The 18976-nt window shown below is 34.4% G+C and overlaps 1 protein-coding gene across 8 annotated transcripts in view; it reads right to left on the bottom strand.

The window, feature by feature from the left end:
• MRTFB (myocardin related transcription factor B) overlaps positions 1–18976 on the bottom strand; it is an 88486-nt gene that overhangs the window by 12802 nt on the left and 56708 nt on the right. For 7 of the 8 annotated variants that reach the window (XM_084296248.1, XM_084296247.1, XM_084296253.1 and 4 more), the window contains 8 exons: positions 18516–18571; positions 17856–17931; positions 16642–16803; positions 15920–16104; positions 8107–8247; positions 6305–6552; positions 4531–4684; positions 1334–2359 (listed from right to left, as the gene is read on the bottom strand). In XM_084296248.1, coding sequence (XP_084152374.1) covers positions 1334–2359; positions 4531–4684; positions 6305–6552; positions 8107–8247; positions 15920–16104; positions 16642–16803; positions 17856–17931; positions 18516–18571 — 2048 coding nt within the window. The remainder of the gene's footprint in view (positions 1–1333; positions 2360–4530; positions 4685–6304; positions 6553–8106; positions 8248–15919; positions 16105–16641; positions 16804–17855; positions 17932–18515; positions 18572–18976) is intronic. The other variant, XM_084296254.1, reaches the window with a different exon arrangement.

Below are 18976 nucleotides of genomic sequence, written 5' to 3'. Positions count from 1 at the left end.
AAGAGGTATCAATGAGAACTGTGTACAGGAGACAAAATGTTTTTATTCTTTCTGGTACTGGCAAGCTTCCAGCTAGAGTGTAGTGTTTATTTTGGTACCAGAGTTTAAAAAAGATGAAGACAAACTGGAGAGGGTCCAGCCGAGAACAATGAAAATAGCTGGAGATGCAGAGAGCACACCCAGTAAGAAAGAATTAACTGTGTTTCAGCAACCTGAAAGACAAAACTGATGATGCAACATGACAAGACTTCCATCACATATAAAAGTTGTTTTAAGAAGATGATTGTACTTTTAGTGACCACTGCTGTTTTTAAAGGCAAGACATGTCCGACTTTAAGAAAGAGCATTTGAATTGGAAGCTAGGAAAAATTTCTGCAATAGCAGTGAAGTGAAATACCAGAACAAGCTGCTTAAGTTTGTTAGAGAATTCTAGCAGGATTTTAGAACAATTTAGACAAAGATCTGTCTGGGTCGACAGTTACCAGGAGTAGCTCTTACACTGTAGGTGGCAGGGTCCAGCCCCATCAGAACTTTACAGCCCTCACATGTGTTGCTAAATGTGACAGCACACATGCTAACACAAAGCCCTGACTCACAACATGCCAAAACAGCAAGCACACACTGGCACTGAAGAAGTGCTCTGCTGGCACAGTAACTGAGGATTGCAGGGGATTTCAGCCAGCTAGCAGGCAATAATAGTGCCACAAGGAGGTATATCCTTCATTCTACCACAGGTCATGATGTTAAACTGTTTCAACCCGGTCAGATATCTCATAGCTCTGCATTTATATTCTATTTGGGTTTATGTTGTATTTATTCACAGTGATACTACCTTATAATCAGCTTGGTAATAATATTTGTGTAACCATGGTTTCTTTTTATAACTCCACTGGAGTGCTATAATCTAGCATTCCCATTTTTAAATGTAATGAGCCCTCACCACACAAGGAAGTTTGAACACATTTTGAAAACAGGTATATTTCAAAATAAAATGCTGACTTTTAAGCTGTTTCTTTTGGAGGTAAAGTGGTGGAATTTGGAAGTATAAATCTAAAACCACACGCACAGAGGCAGTAGCAGTATACAGTAAGACAAATACTATTCAAGAAAAAGAGTCTGGGAAGCCAAAACTCTTTGCACGATTACAAAGAAAGCAAGTACTAGAAGAAGTTATAAACAGGTTGGCTAATAAATGTTACTAAGCTTTTCTCTAAAGCAAAAACAAGACTGATTTTTACCAGTGCATCTTACAAACAGCACATTTATCTATCTATATTAAATTAAGCAAATATTGACATGTAGTTTGCAGGATGAGAAATGAAAACCCTCATACCTGTAACTTTATATTTCCAACTGGTAGCTGCACTGAAGTGGTAGAATTCGGTCCCTGGATAGAAAGTGGAAGGAGCAGCTGTGCAGTTCCTTGGGTAGTCAGTAAAGCTTGAGGTTGGGCAACAACTGCAGTTTGTGGCTGCCTCTGGGGATTAAAATAAAATTGAGAAATGGCGTTCTGAGGTTCAGCTTTAGCGACAGGTATCTCCTGCTTGATAACAACTGCCTTTTTGGCAACTGGATTCTGGCCACTAGTGTATACTGATTGTCCTAAAGAATGACTAGCTGCAGGTACAGATTGGCTTGTGCTCAAGCAGTCAGTAAGAGCATTTTCATCCTTGACAGCAGCACTGAATTGCTTCTGTTCCAAAGCAGCTGAGTTACCAGAAGTCTGAGAGTGTTGCTGTTGTCCCCTCTTTTCAACCTCAAGTTGCATTTTCAGAACCTCCACAAGTTTTTGCTCTTGTTCCAGTTTCCTTTTGAGCTCTTCAATCTGTTTTTCTTTCTCTTGAAGCTTGCGGTCCTTTTCTGCTACATCAAACTCCATGCTTGAGATGCTTCCACTGCTGCGATTCTGATTATCATCACCTGTATTTGCTCTTAGTGGTGAAGTACTTAAGAACTGAGATGGAGACATCATGGTCATCACTTCTGTGAAAGTATCTGCCATACTTGTATCATCCGTGCTTAGACTAGATTGTTCTGAAGGAGAAGGAGATATAGGCAAAGGAGAGCTAATGTTTTCAGTATTTACTACTTTGCAGCCAGGTCCAGTAGTTGTTTTTTCTGAAGGAAAGCTGGATACTGTATTAGCCACTGTTTTATTTAGTGTTGCAACAGGAAATGCTATAGCCACTTCCCCAGTGTTACCTGTGGCCCCAGTAGAAGTAGTTACTGTAACAGAGCTAGTAGTAGTGACTCCATTGTTATTAAGATCTTGATATGGTTTCAGACGCTCAATAAGATCTGTTTTTGTTCCAGAAACTGGTAATCCCCTCAATTTTAACTCCATTTTAAGCTCTGCTACCTAAGATAAAATAAAGTTTGATAGTAAAATAAATAAAATGTATTTATATATATTTTACCTTATTATATTTTAGTAAGAAAATATATTTTTCAGCATATTCACTAGTTATTCCACCACTGGGTTCTGACAGTGTGCATGATCATGACCACATTTCCACAACCAGTAACTTACTTTCTGTGGTTACCTGGCCAAAACCTTAGTAGTGTTCAGTTGCTGTACAATGAACAGTTGCAGTTACGCTGAATTTTCATACCTATTGCAAATTTGAAAATGAAAGCACAACTTCAATTGTGGGCTAAAAACTTCTGAAGAAAAGCTGCAGAAGGTGGCAGCAGTACAAATAAAAGCTCTGAATACTAGCATTCTGAACCCTTCTATCACCCTACCAAGACAGGTAGATGTGTTTTACCTGAAACTTACTAGGTCATTTGCATGGCTCAGTAGACACATCAAACACAAAAGGCTTTCTTTCTAATTAGCAATTGAACAGTTACAGCTATGTGCTAAATATACATATATATTTATAGCTATAAATATATAGCTATGTGGTTTCTTTCACAGATATAAAAAGCAGAAGCAGTCAAAATTAATCTAATTTCTGATAGAAGAATATCCTCAATCCTTAGAGACAACACAGAGTGCCAATGTGTTGACTGTAAATTAATCCTGTGCTTCAAAATATGTTATAAACACCTCTCTCTAAAAGAAATTAAGGTAGAGTGATCTCAGTAATCTTTCAGTGCTTTGCTGGTCTATAATTTTGAAGTATAGATCTTCATGATTAGGAAACGAAAAGTCATGGAAATATCTGTGCATAACAAGTTTCTAAGAACCACATCAATTTTATATTAAGTACCTGTCCACCTAACAATGATGATCGACTCCCCTCTGGGCTGCCCCCATCTAGTATCCCCTACAGACTTGTTTGAGACAGCATTCCAAGTTTTCAATTTTTCTGCAGTGTATTTCTAAATTCTAAATTATCAGAACTGATTTAGATGACTCAGTGTTAAAAACACTACCAGCAGCAGGTATTGCTTAGGTTACTGTTATCACATCAGCAGGAATACCAATAAATTATGCAGAAATGGTGAGAGAAGAACTTTAATCTCTGCAAATAAAAAATTCAGGCATTAACTGATATGGCTTAATATCTTAATAGTTAATAACTTAAAGATTCCAAAGCTTGTTTCAAATGCCATAGCTTGAATTGCATCTTGTAGACTTATTTAATATGGAATTATTAACTTTATCTTATAAAAATGCATTACTGTCCTGAGAATCTCTTCTTCAGAAACCTCATCTTTTATTCCTTCAAGTTTTTAAAAAATACCCACATCTCAAGAACCCAATTCCTTGTTAAAGGAAGAGAGAAATTAACTGCCCACTAGATGTCCCTGCTCCTCAAGTCTGGCTCATATAAGTACATGCTATTGAAAATACCTGAATCTAACCCCCCCCCCCTCCCACCACCAATTTTCTTCAGATTCATTTTCAGTAGGTCCCTCACAGTATTAATCCCTGTTAAAAGTTCTTCAGAAGGACGAATTGTATGCTGTACATTCATACTAGAATTTAAAAAGAGTCTACAGTTATTTATAACTCTTCTGAAATTTAGTATTCATTTTCAGATGATATGCTGAACTCTGATGAGAAAATCTCTATTTTCTCTTCTCTCTTAGCAGTGTTATTTCCATGTAGACTTTATATCAGTAATCCCTCTGAATATGTATTAGGACATCTTTTCAATTTTATTGCTTAACTAAAATTCTTCACTGATATACCAAAATTATTGTCCCAGTGTTAAAATCCACCAGAGGGAAATTTGACATGAACAGTTTAAAACACACAGTTTAACAAAGCTACCATCAAATTACATACTTATACAATGTCTGAAATTCTTTGTCCTCTTCTAATTCTTTGGGAAAGAGATGTCATTGTCAGAGCATGCGCTTGTGAGGAGGCTAAATCAAAACAAATATTTTAAGTCCAGAAGAAGCGTGTATGAAAACTTGACAGCTCTATTCTAAACAGTTAAAAATACACTTTTCCTTGTTAAATAACATCCAGGCTTATTCTTGACAGTAAAAATTTCCATGAAATGACCTCTACTGATGTTTAAGAATAGACAAATTTAAATTATTATTATTATTTATTTTTTTTTTTTTTACCTTTAAGTCATCCAAACTTGAAGGTAGAGGTCCTGGTTTCCTGCTAGGAATATTACTGTTTTGTCTTGGTGAGTTGGCAGCTGATGTTTGTGTATTGTTGTTCAAAGTATTCAGTGGTGTATTCCCATTGTTATTCTGTTTGTCATTCAGTGGCCTTCAAGTGATAAGAAAAATGGGGACAATAATGTTAGTGGTAAATATATATTACATATATATATATATATTTATATATTGTTTTCAATCAAGAAGCTGTGGTTCTGAATCTAGCATCTATCAACTTAATACATATTTCATACATATTTATTACATATTAAATATTATTCATAAATACACATTGAACATGACTAACATAAAATATTTTTAATAGAACAGCACAGAGAAAAGAAAACATATAGAGAATACATGTATTATGTTGATATTTTATTTGTAGTTAAACATACAAATTTAAGCTTCATAGTTTTTACTTCGTCACAGTATCCCTGAAGGATACCATGGACTGCAAGATCAGTTTATACAAATTCATCATCAACTAGGGCAACCAGTTACTTTTTTTGCTTGATGTCAGTTTAAAAAAAAAAAAAAAGGTTGAACTGTATGTATCAACCCTACATACAGATCCAGTGTCCATGGAGACAGAATAAGGATCAATGTGAAGGCAGTTTCCTCTGAAGATTATGTGTTTTGAGTCAGCTGTACTCATATAAAAAGAATCTCGTACAAGGATCTCAAAAATAATTGTAAAAAAATTAAAAATGCCACCATTTACATTGGATACCATAAATCAGCTCTTTATTTCTTTCAAGTGATGTACGAGGAAACATTTCTGAAATGTCAGTAAATGGAACATAAGAAGCGTGGGTAAGCAGGCAGAAACATCTCAAGTCCAAATGTTAGGATACATTGTAATTATAAATATAACCACAGATGGTGTCTTTTACTTTTCTAGTCTCACTTGCTGAGGAAAAATAACTCGGCAAGAACTCACTTTAAAAAAGTTGAGAGCCACTTGAATTTAAGTTTGTGACTAACTGTAGCATGTTACACTAGAAGCACTTCTAGGAAAAAAAATGCTGGTCTTAGATGGCAAGAATGAAATTCTGCAGACAGTCAGCTTCTCTTTCTGCTAAGAATTATTTTTCTGACTGCTTCTAGCTATAAATCAGAGAGTACACTTCTCAGTGTTGAAAATGCTGAAGATTAACACTGACAGAGTTCATATAAGCATTAGCGATGAGGCTATAGAGAATAGGCAATTTCACCTAATTTAAAGACTCTTTTTACTTGAAAACAGCAAAAATGGCCTATGCAACTGATATAAAAAGACAATAAAAACACCAAAATAGTACGTGTATTTGTAAAAGCCACTGTCTATATGTTTCTCTTCTGCTCTGCAAACTCTATCAAATTTGAATGAAAATGGTGACAAAGTTTTCTGGCTTTCACATAAATGCCTTTGAGCTTCTTTCATATAAGCCTCTGGTTGGAAAACATGCATCTGACAGATAGGAGATTTGGTTTCCACTCAAACTAAAAATAACTAGGACCAGTTATAGGCTTATCAGACTTCGAGAGTATTTTAAGAAGAGAACTACCTCATCTCTTTGTTAAATGAGGTTAAATAATAACCACACTGATGCCATGTAAGTTTTCTTGGATTCCAACTGTCTATTAACATTTGCAAAACACATTTACTTTTAAGACAAAAAGTCTGCAACTGCTATGTATATATCTTAGTTAAAGGACACTTAGAAAATACAAACAGAGCTTCACATACTTCAGTGGTGCAGGTAGAATTGCCTGGTAGTTGTAGTGTTGTTGTTGTTGGCTCAGGATCTGCAGCTGCAAAAACAGTTGCTGCTGTTGTAGCAAACGAGCATAGTTGGAGTCCATCTGTGGCTCGTTCTTCTCACCTTTCTGATCAGGTGGAATATATTGATGATACTTCAATTTTTTCACCCTTGGCTTAGGTTCCTTACATTTCTTGCTCCGATGCTTATCGTTTGGGTTCTTTGGGTGGCTTTGCTATTTATGGATGGAAAAGATTGAAACAACTATCACAGCAGCAAGCAGTTATTCAAAATACAAAGTATACAGCAATGTGTTTGTTGCAAAGGGAGTTGCCAAATACATGTGCAACCCTACTCAAAAGTATTTCTCACCATCCTTGAAAAGTTAATGTACTCAAGCTGTTTTATACTGTGTGCACAAGAAGGGGGCCATCAGAAATTACAGTTGTTCTAATATGAAATATTACAATAATTGGATATATATGTGTTCTAAATATAGTTATCATAATACGTGAACATTCTGTTAATAGATGGCACAAATGAAGCTAAGGGATTCTGCTAATTATGACCTGTCATTATAAAGAGACATTCTTCTTAAAGAGCTAAGTCCAAAGCCGCTTAGCACTTCATACATGTAAACGCTACTACCTTAAACTCCATCTGTAAACAGGATTGCAGGTCAGTACCTACAGGCCTAGATTAAAAGCACAGACAGACAGTCCTAAATATTACAGTGTTACTTTAATGGAACTTTCAGCACCCTTTTATCAGCAATACCTGCACATATGGTAAAACCTTCTTCCTTTAAAGCTCTTTGAAATTATATTGAGTGAAAAGTTAAATGCAGTTACCTAGTCATACAGAAGGTAACAAAGCAGAAATCCTGCGTTGATCCATGCACACTTATTACACAGGTAGCCTGTTTTGGGAATACCTAAATTTGTCATTAAGGTCCTGCAATTAGGTAAGCTGGTACAGGCTTAGATAAATCCAAAGATTCCACTAGGTAACTCCAAATTTATACTACAAATTGCATATTACAAATCATCATAAATTTAACTGAGAATTAGTTCCATATAGTTAGGTAGAAGTCTACATATACATATATATAATCACTTCAGAGCTGAAGACCTTTGGCAAAGTTGCTGAATTGAAATATAAACATTTTTCAACACAAACCATTTTCTAATTGTATTTGAAAAAGTTTTCCATGCTGCTGGCTAAGTCAGTTCAAAAGAAAGAATTAACTGTGCTTTTCTGATCTTCTGATACAAGGATACAATAACTTAATTGGGCTTTATGCTCATACAGTAAATGAACTATGAAAATAGTTGTGGAAAAGGAACAATGCTGTTCCCTAGTTTGGCTACACATAGATTATCAATGTAGTTGCCACTGTTCCTGTTAAATTATTCCCTGTATAAAACTAGATTAGAATATGAATTTCTCCAATAGAAAATAAACATTGCAAAAATCTATTCTTTGTATTTCTCTATGCGTTTTCAAAAACTTCAGTAGTTATGTAGCACATAATTCTGCTTTAAAATTTTGGTCAACTGTACTGTAAGGACCTCCTGAAATAATGAGCCAGTCCTTACACGTGGTTAATAGCTGATCTTAGCATACCAAATCTTTCAGTCAACAGCACAGTATGCTCTCCTGAACACTGACAGCAGTTGTTGGTGGTTATAGGCACTATAACATTATTCACTTTTTTTCAATAAATATAGCATTGGAAAACAAAACAGATAAAGAAAAAACTTCAGATGCCATTATTTTAGATATGTACCTTTACTAACGTTGGCCCAGGCTTTGTTGCAGATACAGTATTTGTGGTCACAGTGGTTGTAGCAGTAGACCGTGTAACCTGTTGTTCAATTGTAGAGGGAGTTTTGAGGAATTCAGGAACTGGAGAGGTTAAAGGTGGATACTAGTATTAAAAAAATATAAGGAAAAAGAGAAACATTAAAAACATCCACCATCTGAATAATCAAAAAAATGTGAAAAGGTTAAGACAATTTACTATCATGTCAAATTTGAAAAATAAATTTAGAAGGAATGGCAAAAATAGGATTCTTTCATGTATATGTACAGAAGTGTGCTATAAATGCACATTTTGGCATACTTCAAATATAGCAAGTAAGAAACTGTTTTCTTACCCTTAATTCTTATTTGCAGTTTAACTGCTTCATCAAAAGGTATCCAAAATCTGCTTTTACTAATACAGGATTTACTTCTCATCTCACCAAAGCAAAATAGTAATTGATTTTAATACCAATTTATGTAGTATATCATAATATTTTACAACAAATATTTTTCTTAATTAGTATTATTTTTTTAAAAGTAAAAAGCATGAAAACCCAAAAGGATTTATAAAACATATCAAAAAAGCCCTCCAAAAAGGCTTTTTCATAACCTATACGTTGTTGTTTGCTTTGCTTTTTCTTCTCGTAACATACATGAAAAACATATAAACAGAAAAGAAACATCATGAGAAAATTTTATTTCAGTAAAAAGATTACTACCCTGTCTCTCATACACATTCATAAAAAAAAAAGAGCTAGAAGGACCTTCAGAAGTAACCTCATCCATTTAAGTCAGGAACATTTTGCCAAAACTACTCCTACCTATTTGTCTCTGGTGGCTAGCCCCAGAATTAAATCAACAAATTGATGCTCCTTCTTAACTTCGTAATTGCAAAATTCTTTGAGAACTGACAACTATAACTGAAGTACCTTTGTTCCTAGCAATGTAATGATAAAAGAAGAAATCATGTCTTTAACTTTGTCAGAATTACAGGAAAAGATGTAAATTTCTTTCCTTAGTAGTGTTACCAAACACTTGTATATGAAGGCTTCTACAACCAGAGAATTACAGAATTTAAGGATGTAAAAAGATCCTATCGTTTTATACAGAACTGTGTAGGAAATTCTATTAATCATGTAATTTTACTAATATAAAAGGAGAGAGAAAAGTTACAGATAACAGAATGAAGGATGGAATGCATTGTTACTAATTGTGACCAGAGCTACCACCATTTGTTACTACTCTGCTTGAAGCAGCATTTATAATACAACATTAAAATTTGACTCTGGGTACACTACACACTGCACTTATAGTGAAGGTGCCTACTGAAGTTAAAAGAAAACACAGTATTTAGAAAAACACTACTTTATTACTTGCACAGTTGAGGCCTTCAAAGTTTTCAATCTGTAAAGTCAGAATTGTGTGCAAGCAAAGAGAATCTTCTCTCCCAAGCTATTATTCTCAGGAAAATCCTTCATGAAAGTCAAACATAAACACAAGAAAATGAACTTCTTGGTTCAGAACAATTGCACAGCAGCTGAGCAGACATGTAATTTGAAGGGATTACTTTCTATAGTAGTTTCACAGCAACTACAGTTCTGACTGTGGTAGGAGGTGCATTTCTTTTGTATTTGACTTCCAACACTATTATGCTATTATGCAGGTATAACCCAGTAGTCTGGACTTTACTGAGTTTGTTCCCTTGCTGTTACAAGTATTAAGCGTATAATTGCTTCTGTAAACTCACTGAATTCCATATAGGCTTAGGATTTTTTAAATTATTATTCTCCTGGCACCACTGCTCCTGCCCGAAAATTCCCAAATGTTTTCTTACATAATAATAAAGTTTCAGTGAGCTTCCCTTTGTTATGTTCTTTCATTCTGTGCTGAAATATTTTTCTAATTTAAAACCTATTTCCCTGGGTAGTGAATATCCATTAGGTGGAATATAGAATCTAAACATAAGCAGATCTCAGACCTTGTTTTTCTAGCTAAACTTAGTTTTATTCTTTTCTCATAAAAGAGATTTTCCATTCTCTGTTCATCCTGTCCTGTTTGTTACAGTTTTCCCGAGTCTCTCTTGGACATTAATAACTGGAAACACATAGAATGTTCCACATTAAGTCTCACTGGATCCTGGTACAGTGGGATTAAAACTTCTACAGGGATCCTCTCTTCCAATGCACTTGCATTTTTACAGAAGAACACTGTAGCTCACAGTCACTCCGCTGTCCCCTAATTTCCTCCTCAGTTTTCTTTAAGTCAGAGTCCCCAGGTTTCCACATTTCTTTTTCAAGGAAAGGAAATGTGATACACATTTCTTTTTATAAAATTATTCCATTTCTATTACCCCTAAAAAACAAATCAAACGGTTCCTTCTGCATAATAACAGTCCAACTCTCTGCTGAACAAGCCTTCTAACTTTTGCTATGTAATATGAAATCAGCCTGTCCCAAAATCAACTCATGCGGACTATCATCAACCTCCTTTCAACCCAGTAGTTTCTCTTTCTGTCTTATTTCTTCTAATCTCCATCTTCTCCGGTGTTTAATATTATTAACACTTCTATTCTACACTTCCATTTTTCTGTTCTAAACACTTCTGCTAGTGTTTAATATTATACTGTGTTTATCCAGACAGATGACATAATTAGTTTCCTTTGGTTAAGAAACTCCAACTGCCAGCTGCAAACAGTCAGCTATATCTATCTTGTCTTAACCTATCTAAACTACATAGTGCTTTTGATTCTTCTTTCCATATTTTTTTAGCTAAATATTTTCTAAAGTCTCAATCAGCTAAACTCCTGGCAATTTTCATTTTGTCCATAAGACAGAACTTTATTTCTGGTAATATTTTTCCCACTTTCTTAACAGCAGTGTCTGTGTGATGTCTGTGATTTCAAAACTTATGTGACTGAAGCACAGACAGCTGCATATGCAGTACAGTGTATTTGCAAGAAACCAGCTCTGTCTCTTACCACTGGGTGAAAAAGCCAAAATGTAGCCGAGCCATCCAGAGGAGTAACTTCTGGTATGGCTTTACTGAATTGCAAGATTCAGTATGCCACGCCTAGTCACTGAAACATTGTATACATGCCTGTCTTGCTACCATGTCAGTTTCTGGTGTCAGGCTAAAGATACAAATGCCTCTATTTTTATAACCAACTTTCAAAGTGTTTGCTCTGGAAAGCATCCCTTATCTACATAGTATCTGTTATTTGCTGGACTTGCGTAAGAATTCGCAGGGGACTTTAGCGGGACTTACCATTTAAAAAAGGTGTGTGGATGCTGTATTCTAACACACAGTATTCCTGTTGCCATCAATTTTTAAAGGCCTATTGAAATTATAGCAGTAATGTTTAAAAAAAACACCTAGTTGGTCTTTGAATCAAAAAGTCACATACGAGATTACCCTAAACAGGAGAATAGCCTACGAGAACAACTGCGTAATGATAATACAATAAAAACACAATAAAAACCTTTAAAATGAAAAAGTTGATGTCTTTCTAAAAACAATCTCTTAAATTCTATTGCTTGAAACTCATGGTGTTAAACAATCTCATTGTCATAGAGTAAATTACTTTTTCCCTACATTGTTCTCTTAAACTACAAAGAATTATTGACTACATGAAACACAAAGCTTTTTACAGTCTTCCCCATTTTACTGCAAGTGCCAGATGAAACAATGAACTACCCGTATCATTTACTTATTTTTAAAAGTTTAATTACATCATAATTTAAATCTTAGTTTAATTAACATCACAAAGTAAAGTAAAGATTACTTCTTATGAACAGATCTTCTATTTCCAATTACAGATTATATTATTTCTAGACATGTTCTTCTAACTGCAGTTTGCAGGTCAATATATTGCTGTCCTTTAGCAGTGAATCTATTACAAAAATAGTTACTACATTCTTTATCATTAAGCAAAATTTTCAGCGGTTTTAAAACTGTTTTGAAGATAACTGTTTAAAGTCTTCAGAATTGTGAACACAAGAATCTAATCTGTTTAGAGTGGTGCGATTAAGCACCTACTCCTTATCAGATGCAAATACATCAGGTGAAATCAAGTTTCAGGTCATCAGTGAATGAGAGCTGAAGGTTCTCAAAGTTATGTTATGTTCTCTGAGGCTTGGAAATGTGTGGAGGAGGAAGCTTTGAAAAGAACACTGTCTGTGCTCCACTATTTCCAAAACATTCCTTGTACTTTCTGTTGCGATAAAATGTAAAATTTGTTAGAGGAAATTAAAAGAATGAAGGATCCATTTCACAGACACATCTCCAGTAGAGACACGCTGTGCTCTTATTCTTTATTTGAAAAGGAACAATAAAGTAAGCATCTGCTTTATTCTGCAGAGGAACAGCTTTGCGTTTTAGATCTGTACACAGAAATGGCTCTAATGCGTTATCAAATCCATAAGCAGAGGATTGTAATTCTATCTGAAGTGCTTTTCCAATCAGTTTCAAGTGCTCCGTTACTTCGTTGCTGTAATCGCATATCTATCTTGTGCTTCCTACTTGAAAAGCTTTTGGCATCTATTGCTTTGAGTATTTTTATTTAACTCTCCATTAGGAACCCAACTCTTTATTTAGGAATCTAATTTCATATGGTTTGTTTTCAGTCTATTTAACACAAATTACATTCTCTTGACATGAAACTCAATTCATGTCTTAATTTGTATGTTAGGGAACAAAGAAATAGAACAGATGTGCCATACTTTGTGTCCAGCATTGTTTTTGAATATGAATTTTGCAATACTTTTTGAATTACTGCAGTAGTAAGAAAACCAAGGAGAGAGTACTGAGTTGTCCATGGCCATTAAAACAACTGCATGATAACGTCCTTGGAGGACAGACAGTATCTATCTCATAGATACTGTTTAATTTAACGTTACTTTGTACAGTAAGAACTCAATATTTAGTTCTAACTTATCTTTTGTTTTTTGTCTTATTTTAAAAATTGCAGCATAGTTCCCTATACAGAGCTGTGACTTTGCTACAAATCCTCTGGCAGTTTAAATACATAAACACATTTTCCAAAAGCATGCTTATTAAAAGGACAAGCATGAAAATAACACGAAGTGCAAAATTATGCTTCTTTTCTCCTTTGTGAAATTAAGAAAGGGATGAAGGAACCCTCTTAGGAAGTCCCCCTGAAAAGAATCCAGTACAGATTACAGTTGACCAGCAGTAACCTAAGAAGATGTACCACTCACCTATTGGTCAAATTATGATACATTCTTAAATTTTTCAAAAATAAAATTTAATACTTGTGCTACACAAGCTAAACCAACTTGTTTTTACTGGGTATAGATGTGCATAAAATGAAGCAAACTTAAGTGCTAAAGCTTTTGAATTTCCATCCTATTCACCCTTTCTATTAAAAAAATACTACTGTATTTAAAGGAAAACATTTTTGCTAATTAAACAAAATTTACAACATTACTAAAATTTCTGTACTTGTATATATACTGTGGGGCATATTGGTATCAAGTACACAAAGCTGAATGCAATATTATTAAACTGATCTGATTTATAAATCACCAAGTGATTATAAATCACTTCATCACTTCACTTCATTTAGAAATCACTTAGGTTTTCATCACCTAAGTTTTTCCATCAAGGAAATTACCAAAGTGTAAATATACTAAAAGACATAAATTTAAAATATAAATAATAATTCTGTGATATTATAGCTGCTCTTTTTTTTATGCATAACAGGAAGATGGGCTTACTGTGAGAAATAGTAGTTCAGGATCAATGAGTTTTTTCTAGCATACGCAGTTGCTCAGCAGATGTGTATTTGATTCAGTAACCAATTAAGCATTGATACAAGGCAAAATTTTTTGTTACTATTAATTTCAGCCCATATACACAAACTTGTGGTTGCTCTAGGCAAGTAGAACTCAAAATATAAACAATTTGTCAGTTGTTTAGCTGTCAGTTTCAAATAACGAGCAAATAAATGATTGGAGACGAATGCTGCTGAATCTTCACATGTGAATCTAGCTCAGAGAAGTCTTAAGAGTGCCTTACAGAAGAGTGCAATTAGAAAATCCACACTTCTGGAGGAATCTCTATCATTATCTAACCTAACAATCCTAAGAAAAGTAGAACTGGCAAAAAAAAAATAGTAGTCTAAAAATATCTTCAAGCACTTCATAAAGGACAGGATGAGTATACACATCCATAGATCTTAACTCTTAATGTCGGTTACTACTCAATGCATATTTACTATACGTAATAATTACCGTAAGAATAACACACACAGATGGCAAGACAATGAATTGAATGCTTAATGTGTTAGTAAGATGGAAAAGAGGGGAACTAAAAATTCAAAAAAGACAGGTGAAACATAGGAGGAGGGACGGTGTTGTGATGTGAATTCATTAGAAAACATTCAGATTCAGTCACAAGTCAACTGGAAGTTTACTTTGGCTTAGTTGTTCCATGTCACCCACAAGAGGCAAGTGCTAGATGCTATCAGACAACATGGAACAGCTCTGCTGCCTTTCCCTTCTCTGAAATCTTAATTTGCATCTCTTTATACAGACAAAAAGTTTTATGAAAGTTGCAGAAATCTAGTTAAAAGCAAAGACTTCACCTCTTTCAAACTGGGGTTAAGTTAGTGAATTTAAAATTATTAGCTGAGGCACGACAGAAAACAGCACAAGCTTCATCTTCTTAAGCTAAACAGTACCCTGTAAATAGATACATCCATCTCTTTATTAATGAATAATCTTAGTGATTTTCTTGAATAATGAATAATCTTACTGATCTTCAAGGTGAAGACAAAGATATGCATGGCAAGTGCCTTGCAAGATATTCAAGAAAGCCTGCAGGTAACTGACTATGCGCATAACCATGTGCTTTCAGTAGTTAACAGAACATTAAAGAAATTCATTTGTAGCACGATGTTCGTTTCACTACTGCTTTGGCTTACTATTTTACATCAGTATTTTTATAATGTGTTTAAGGTAGAGTAGGCAATATTAATGTCCAATTCAGATCACAAAACTAAGTTTGGTTAGAATAGTTCTCTTTCAAAACTCTTTTTTGGAACTCATCTCAGTCAAGTGTTGTTCAACTCAAGATCTCTCTCACTGTTCAGTGGACAGTAAATTTAACTTTAACACATTAAATCAAACTTACGATTCCATGAACATACTGTTTTTAAAAACTTTTTACACTTAAATGCTCTACTATAAAGACAATATTTCATATGCCATGGCACAGTTACTTTCCTTTGCTTGTAAATTACTTAAGAAAATACTAAAAACCTCTTTGAAAAATCAACATGAAGGTTACTTTCATTCATTAAATAGTAAATTCCTTAATAAGTATAGATCATCTATAGGAGAGAACATGTAAGTTATATGGGAAGTTTTATTTTTATGGACTGTCCTGGAGATAATGGAACTGACATCAACTGTTGTTTCAGCTAAGTATGCTTCTAAAGTAAGTTCAAGACCTTGTCCAGAATGAAGACAGACATTAAGTAATCAGTAACAGCTGGAGTAAACCATGGATATAACCTTTTAAGCAATTTCTGGGAAAGCCACAGATGTCCTAATAGCTATACTGAATTTCAGTGAATCTATGGAATGGGAATTTCATCACTGCCAACAACCAAACCCGGACACTAGTTTATAAACATATAATAGAAAAACGGAGTCCCAGACACTCCTTTGCAACAACAAAGGTATTCATTTCATATGAAACTATGCCCCATTTCTATAGTTCAACACCAATAAAATATACCGTGGAGATTTTGCTTCAGTACTTTAAAACTGTACCTGTGTTGAAGTAGTGGCATTTTGTGTTACTGGTGATGGTGAGTCACTTGTTTTTGGCTCACCAGGGGAAGCAGCAGAACCCTGGGATTCTTGGCTGGCTGGCTGATCCGGTGATAAAGCATCACTGCTGTCTTCATCAAATGAATAATCATCCAAACCTTGAGGATAATTCTCTTGTCCAACTGCTAGAATATTTACAAAGAAACAAGCAAAACAATATTTATTTTTTTACTTATACAGATTAAATTTAGACATTGGTGGCAAAATTAGCTAGTTGCTGGAAACTGATCAGTTTTCAGGACAGTCTGAGCATAATGTTTTTAAGTATTAATTGTATTTTTAATAGTATTTACAGCCATATAAATCATATTAAAAGAATCAATAAAACCGAATGCATAGCAGAAGTTCCTTTTAGTAAGAGACATAAAGGTATGTTAAACATATTTGCAGTGCACACAGACAGCTATGACAGATTAATGGCCATGTTCATTCCCTCATTGTTAGAATTTTTATTAAGAAGTATTTTTAGAGTATTATACTCTATTTATTTCTAACTTAGTTTTGAATAAAAATAGTTTTGAATAAAAAAATACTATATTCAATTAAATGATGACAGTCATCATTCATGACAGAAAAACAAGAACTAGTAAACTTTTAAGTATGTTTTCTTCTAGTGAACTTTACTCTCAAGAGTTAATGTAAGCTGTGTCTCTTCTACTTGCCTATAATTGCTTCTTTAACACTGGAATCTACAGGCAGAATATTTTTTTCTACCAGCTCCATAGGGCCAGGCCTCTGAGCGATCTTCTCATTCAGATCATCTGCCAAGCGAGCTCTCTTCAGTTTCATCTGAGTGGCTTGTAGTGAAGGCTCTGCAAAGGTCTCTAAAAGATTTGTTGATTTAAATACTCTGTTCCATTCCTTCTCCAGTTTCAAGACAACCAGCATTGTCTAATCTTTGCAATAACCCTTCTACCTATACCTATATTTTTCTATCTTTGCTACAACCATTGTACTTGTATTAAAAGCATTCAAGAATTATTTTTAAAATTCTCAAACTAATAGTAAGATTATAGATATATATTATGAATAGATGTTTTTCACCCCATTATCATACCCTTTTTTTTTTTAAATAAATATAATCTCTTATTTAGAAGTGGCAATACTTTTGGTAAACATGTCCAAGTGTAAAGCAGGGAATATAAAATAGTAAATGCTAATTATAATCTGAAGATAGCATTTGCTGCTCTAATGTTTACCAGTGTGAGCTATAGTAAAGATTTAACTGATAACTGATTTTTCAATTAGAGAATCTTCAAAATTGTATTTCATGAAAGTATGGAGATAATCTGTCCATACGGAGATTCCTCTCTGGGTTTAGCATCCAAATGCATGTTTTGAAAACTAATTGATATTAAACTGATTTGGCTTGTGTTTATTTGGTAATGCCTGTATTTGGTGAGATTATGGTGAAACAGTAATCCAGCCCCATTCGTAAAAGAGACTATTGTTTCTAATGACCTGAGCAGCAAGGAAAATAACAAGGCAAGCAAAAAGTCAAGTTTATTAAAGACTGGGCGGTAGCTTTTTTTTTTTTTTTTTTTTTTAATGTACAAAACTGCCAGGTTATTTTAGGGTAATGAGTAGAACTTGAAGCAATGTATGTACATACACAATGGTATAATTACCATTATAGAATAAGAACAATTTGCGCTTGCCAACAAATATACAGTTGAGAATACTTTCACTGCCGCAGTTATATCTATTATACTGATAGAGAATACAGTTTACAACAGACACTGTAAAAGCAGAGAAACAGAGCATATAAATATTTAGAAATAATTCACATCAAAGCTTAATTCAGTTAGAAAGCAGAGTGTCTAGCAGAAGTTCCTTCTAACAGCAGCTGAACAGGGCCATACATCTGGATACATACCTTCAAGGATGTGCATTCTGACCAGCTCAGACCGGTCTGGTCTGCTGCGAATTTTGTGCTTCAAAAAATTTTCAGTCTTCAAAGAAATGAAAAAATGTTACTAGTATTTATGAGAAAAAGCACAAAGAAGTTGGTACATTTATAATTCACTGATGTCCAATGATGAATATTTACACTTGTAGTCAGGTGGACATCACTGTTAGAACAGGGATATTAGAGAGGATTTTGCTTTGCCATGTTTTTGTTTCTCAGTCAAGCAGTGTTAATGAATTTCTATCTTTCCAAAGTTGGGAACATTTCTGGATTTGATCCCCTATCCCCTTCTCCCCCCCAATAAATCACAATGCTATGAAATAGACATTTGCTACAGAAATACAACACAAGCATAATTTAACCCAAGGATCCTTTCCTTAGACTACAGGTAGATATGTGTTACAATTTGATCATAGTTTATGCTGCACACCTGCTTAATCCATGCAGGATTAAGAAACTTCCCCTGAGATTTGACAGCAGTATGTTAACAGATTCTTCTGAGATACAAGCACATATTATTACTGTAATGGTAGGATTTATTTTTTTCAAGCAATCTGAGAATTAGTATCCTGTAAACTGACTGTTCATTTTCAGATATTAATAGAAAGTTTACAGAAAGTGATTTACCCTGGCTCGCTCCAGGCTCTTTATCTGCTCATGGAATGCAGCTGGACTTTTCAAAGCTGTGAAGAGAAAGCAAAGGTTAAGTTATCAGGAAGTGATTTCCAAAGGAAATACTGTAGTCAGTAGGACTGTACAGCTGTTTAACACCATCTCAGATCTGTGTTTGCATCTGACCAGGCATACGTTCAACTCATGACAGTTATATTCAATTACATTTAACAGAGAGGAGTATCACTCCTATACAGAACACACGGAATATATGATTTTAACAGAAATCACCACATAACAGTTAACTTCTTCACTCTGTACTGTGGTCTGTTAACCAAAACAGTTCCACAGCAGAAATTTTATGAAGTGGGGTTTAGAGTGCCAACACTGTTTCACTTATTCCACTGTATTACTATCCACCTATACCTCATCCTTGCTGTTGCTAGGGGGAGATGAATTGTCCAACTATTTGTACT

The sequence above is a fragment of the Netta rufina genome (assembly GCF_964035555.1).
Source record: "Netta rufina genome assembly, chromosome: 15".
Classification (NCBI taxonomy): domain Eukaryota; kingdom Metazoa; phylum Chordata; class Aves; order Anseriformes; family Anatidae; genus Netta; species Netta rufina.
This window is presented reverse-complemented; position numbering and strand designations above follow the sequence as displayed.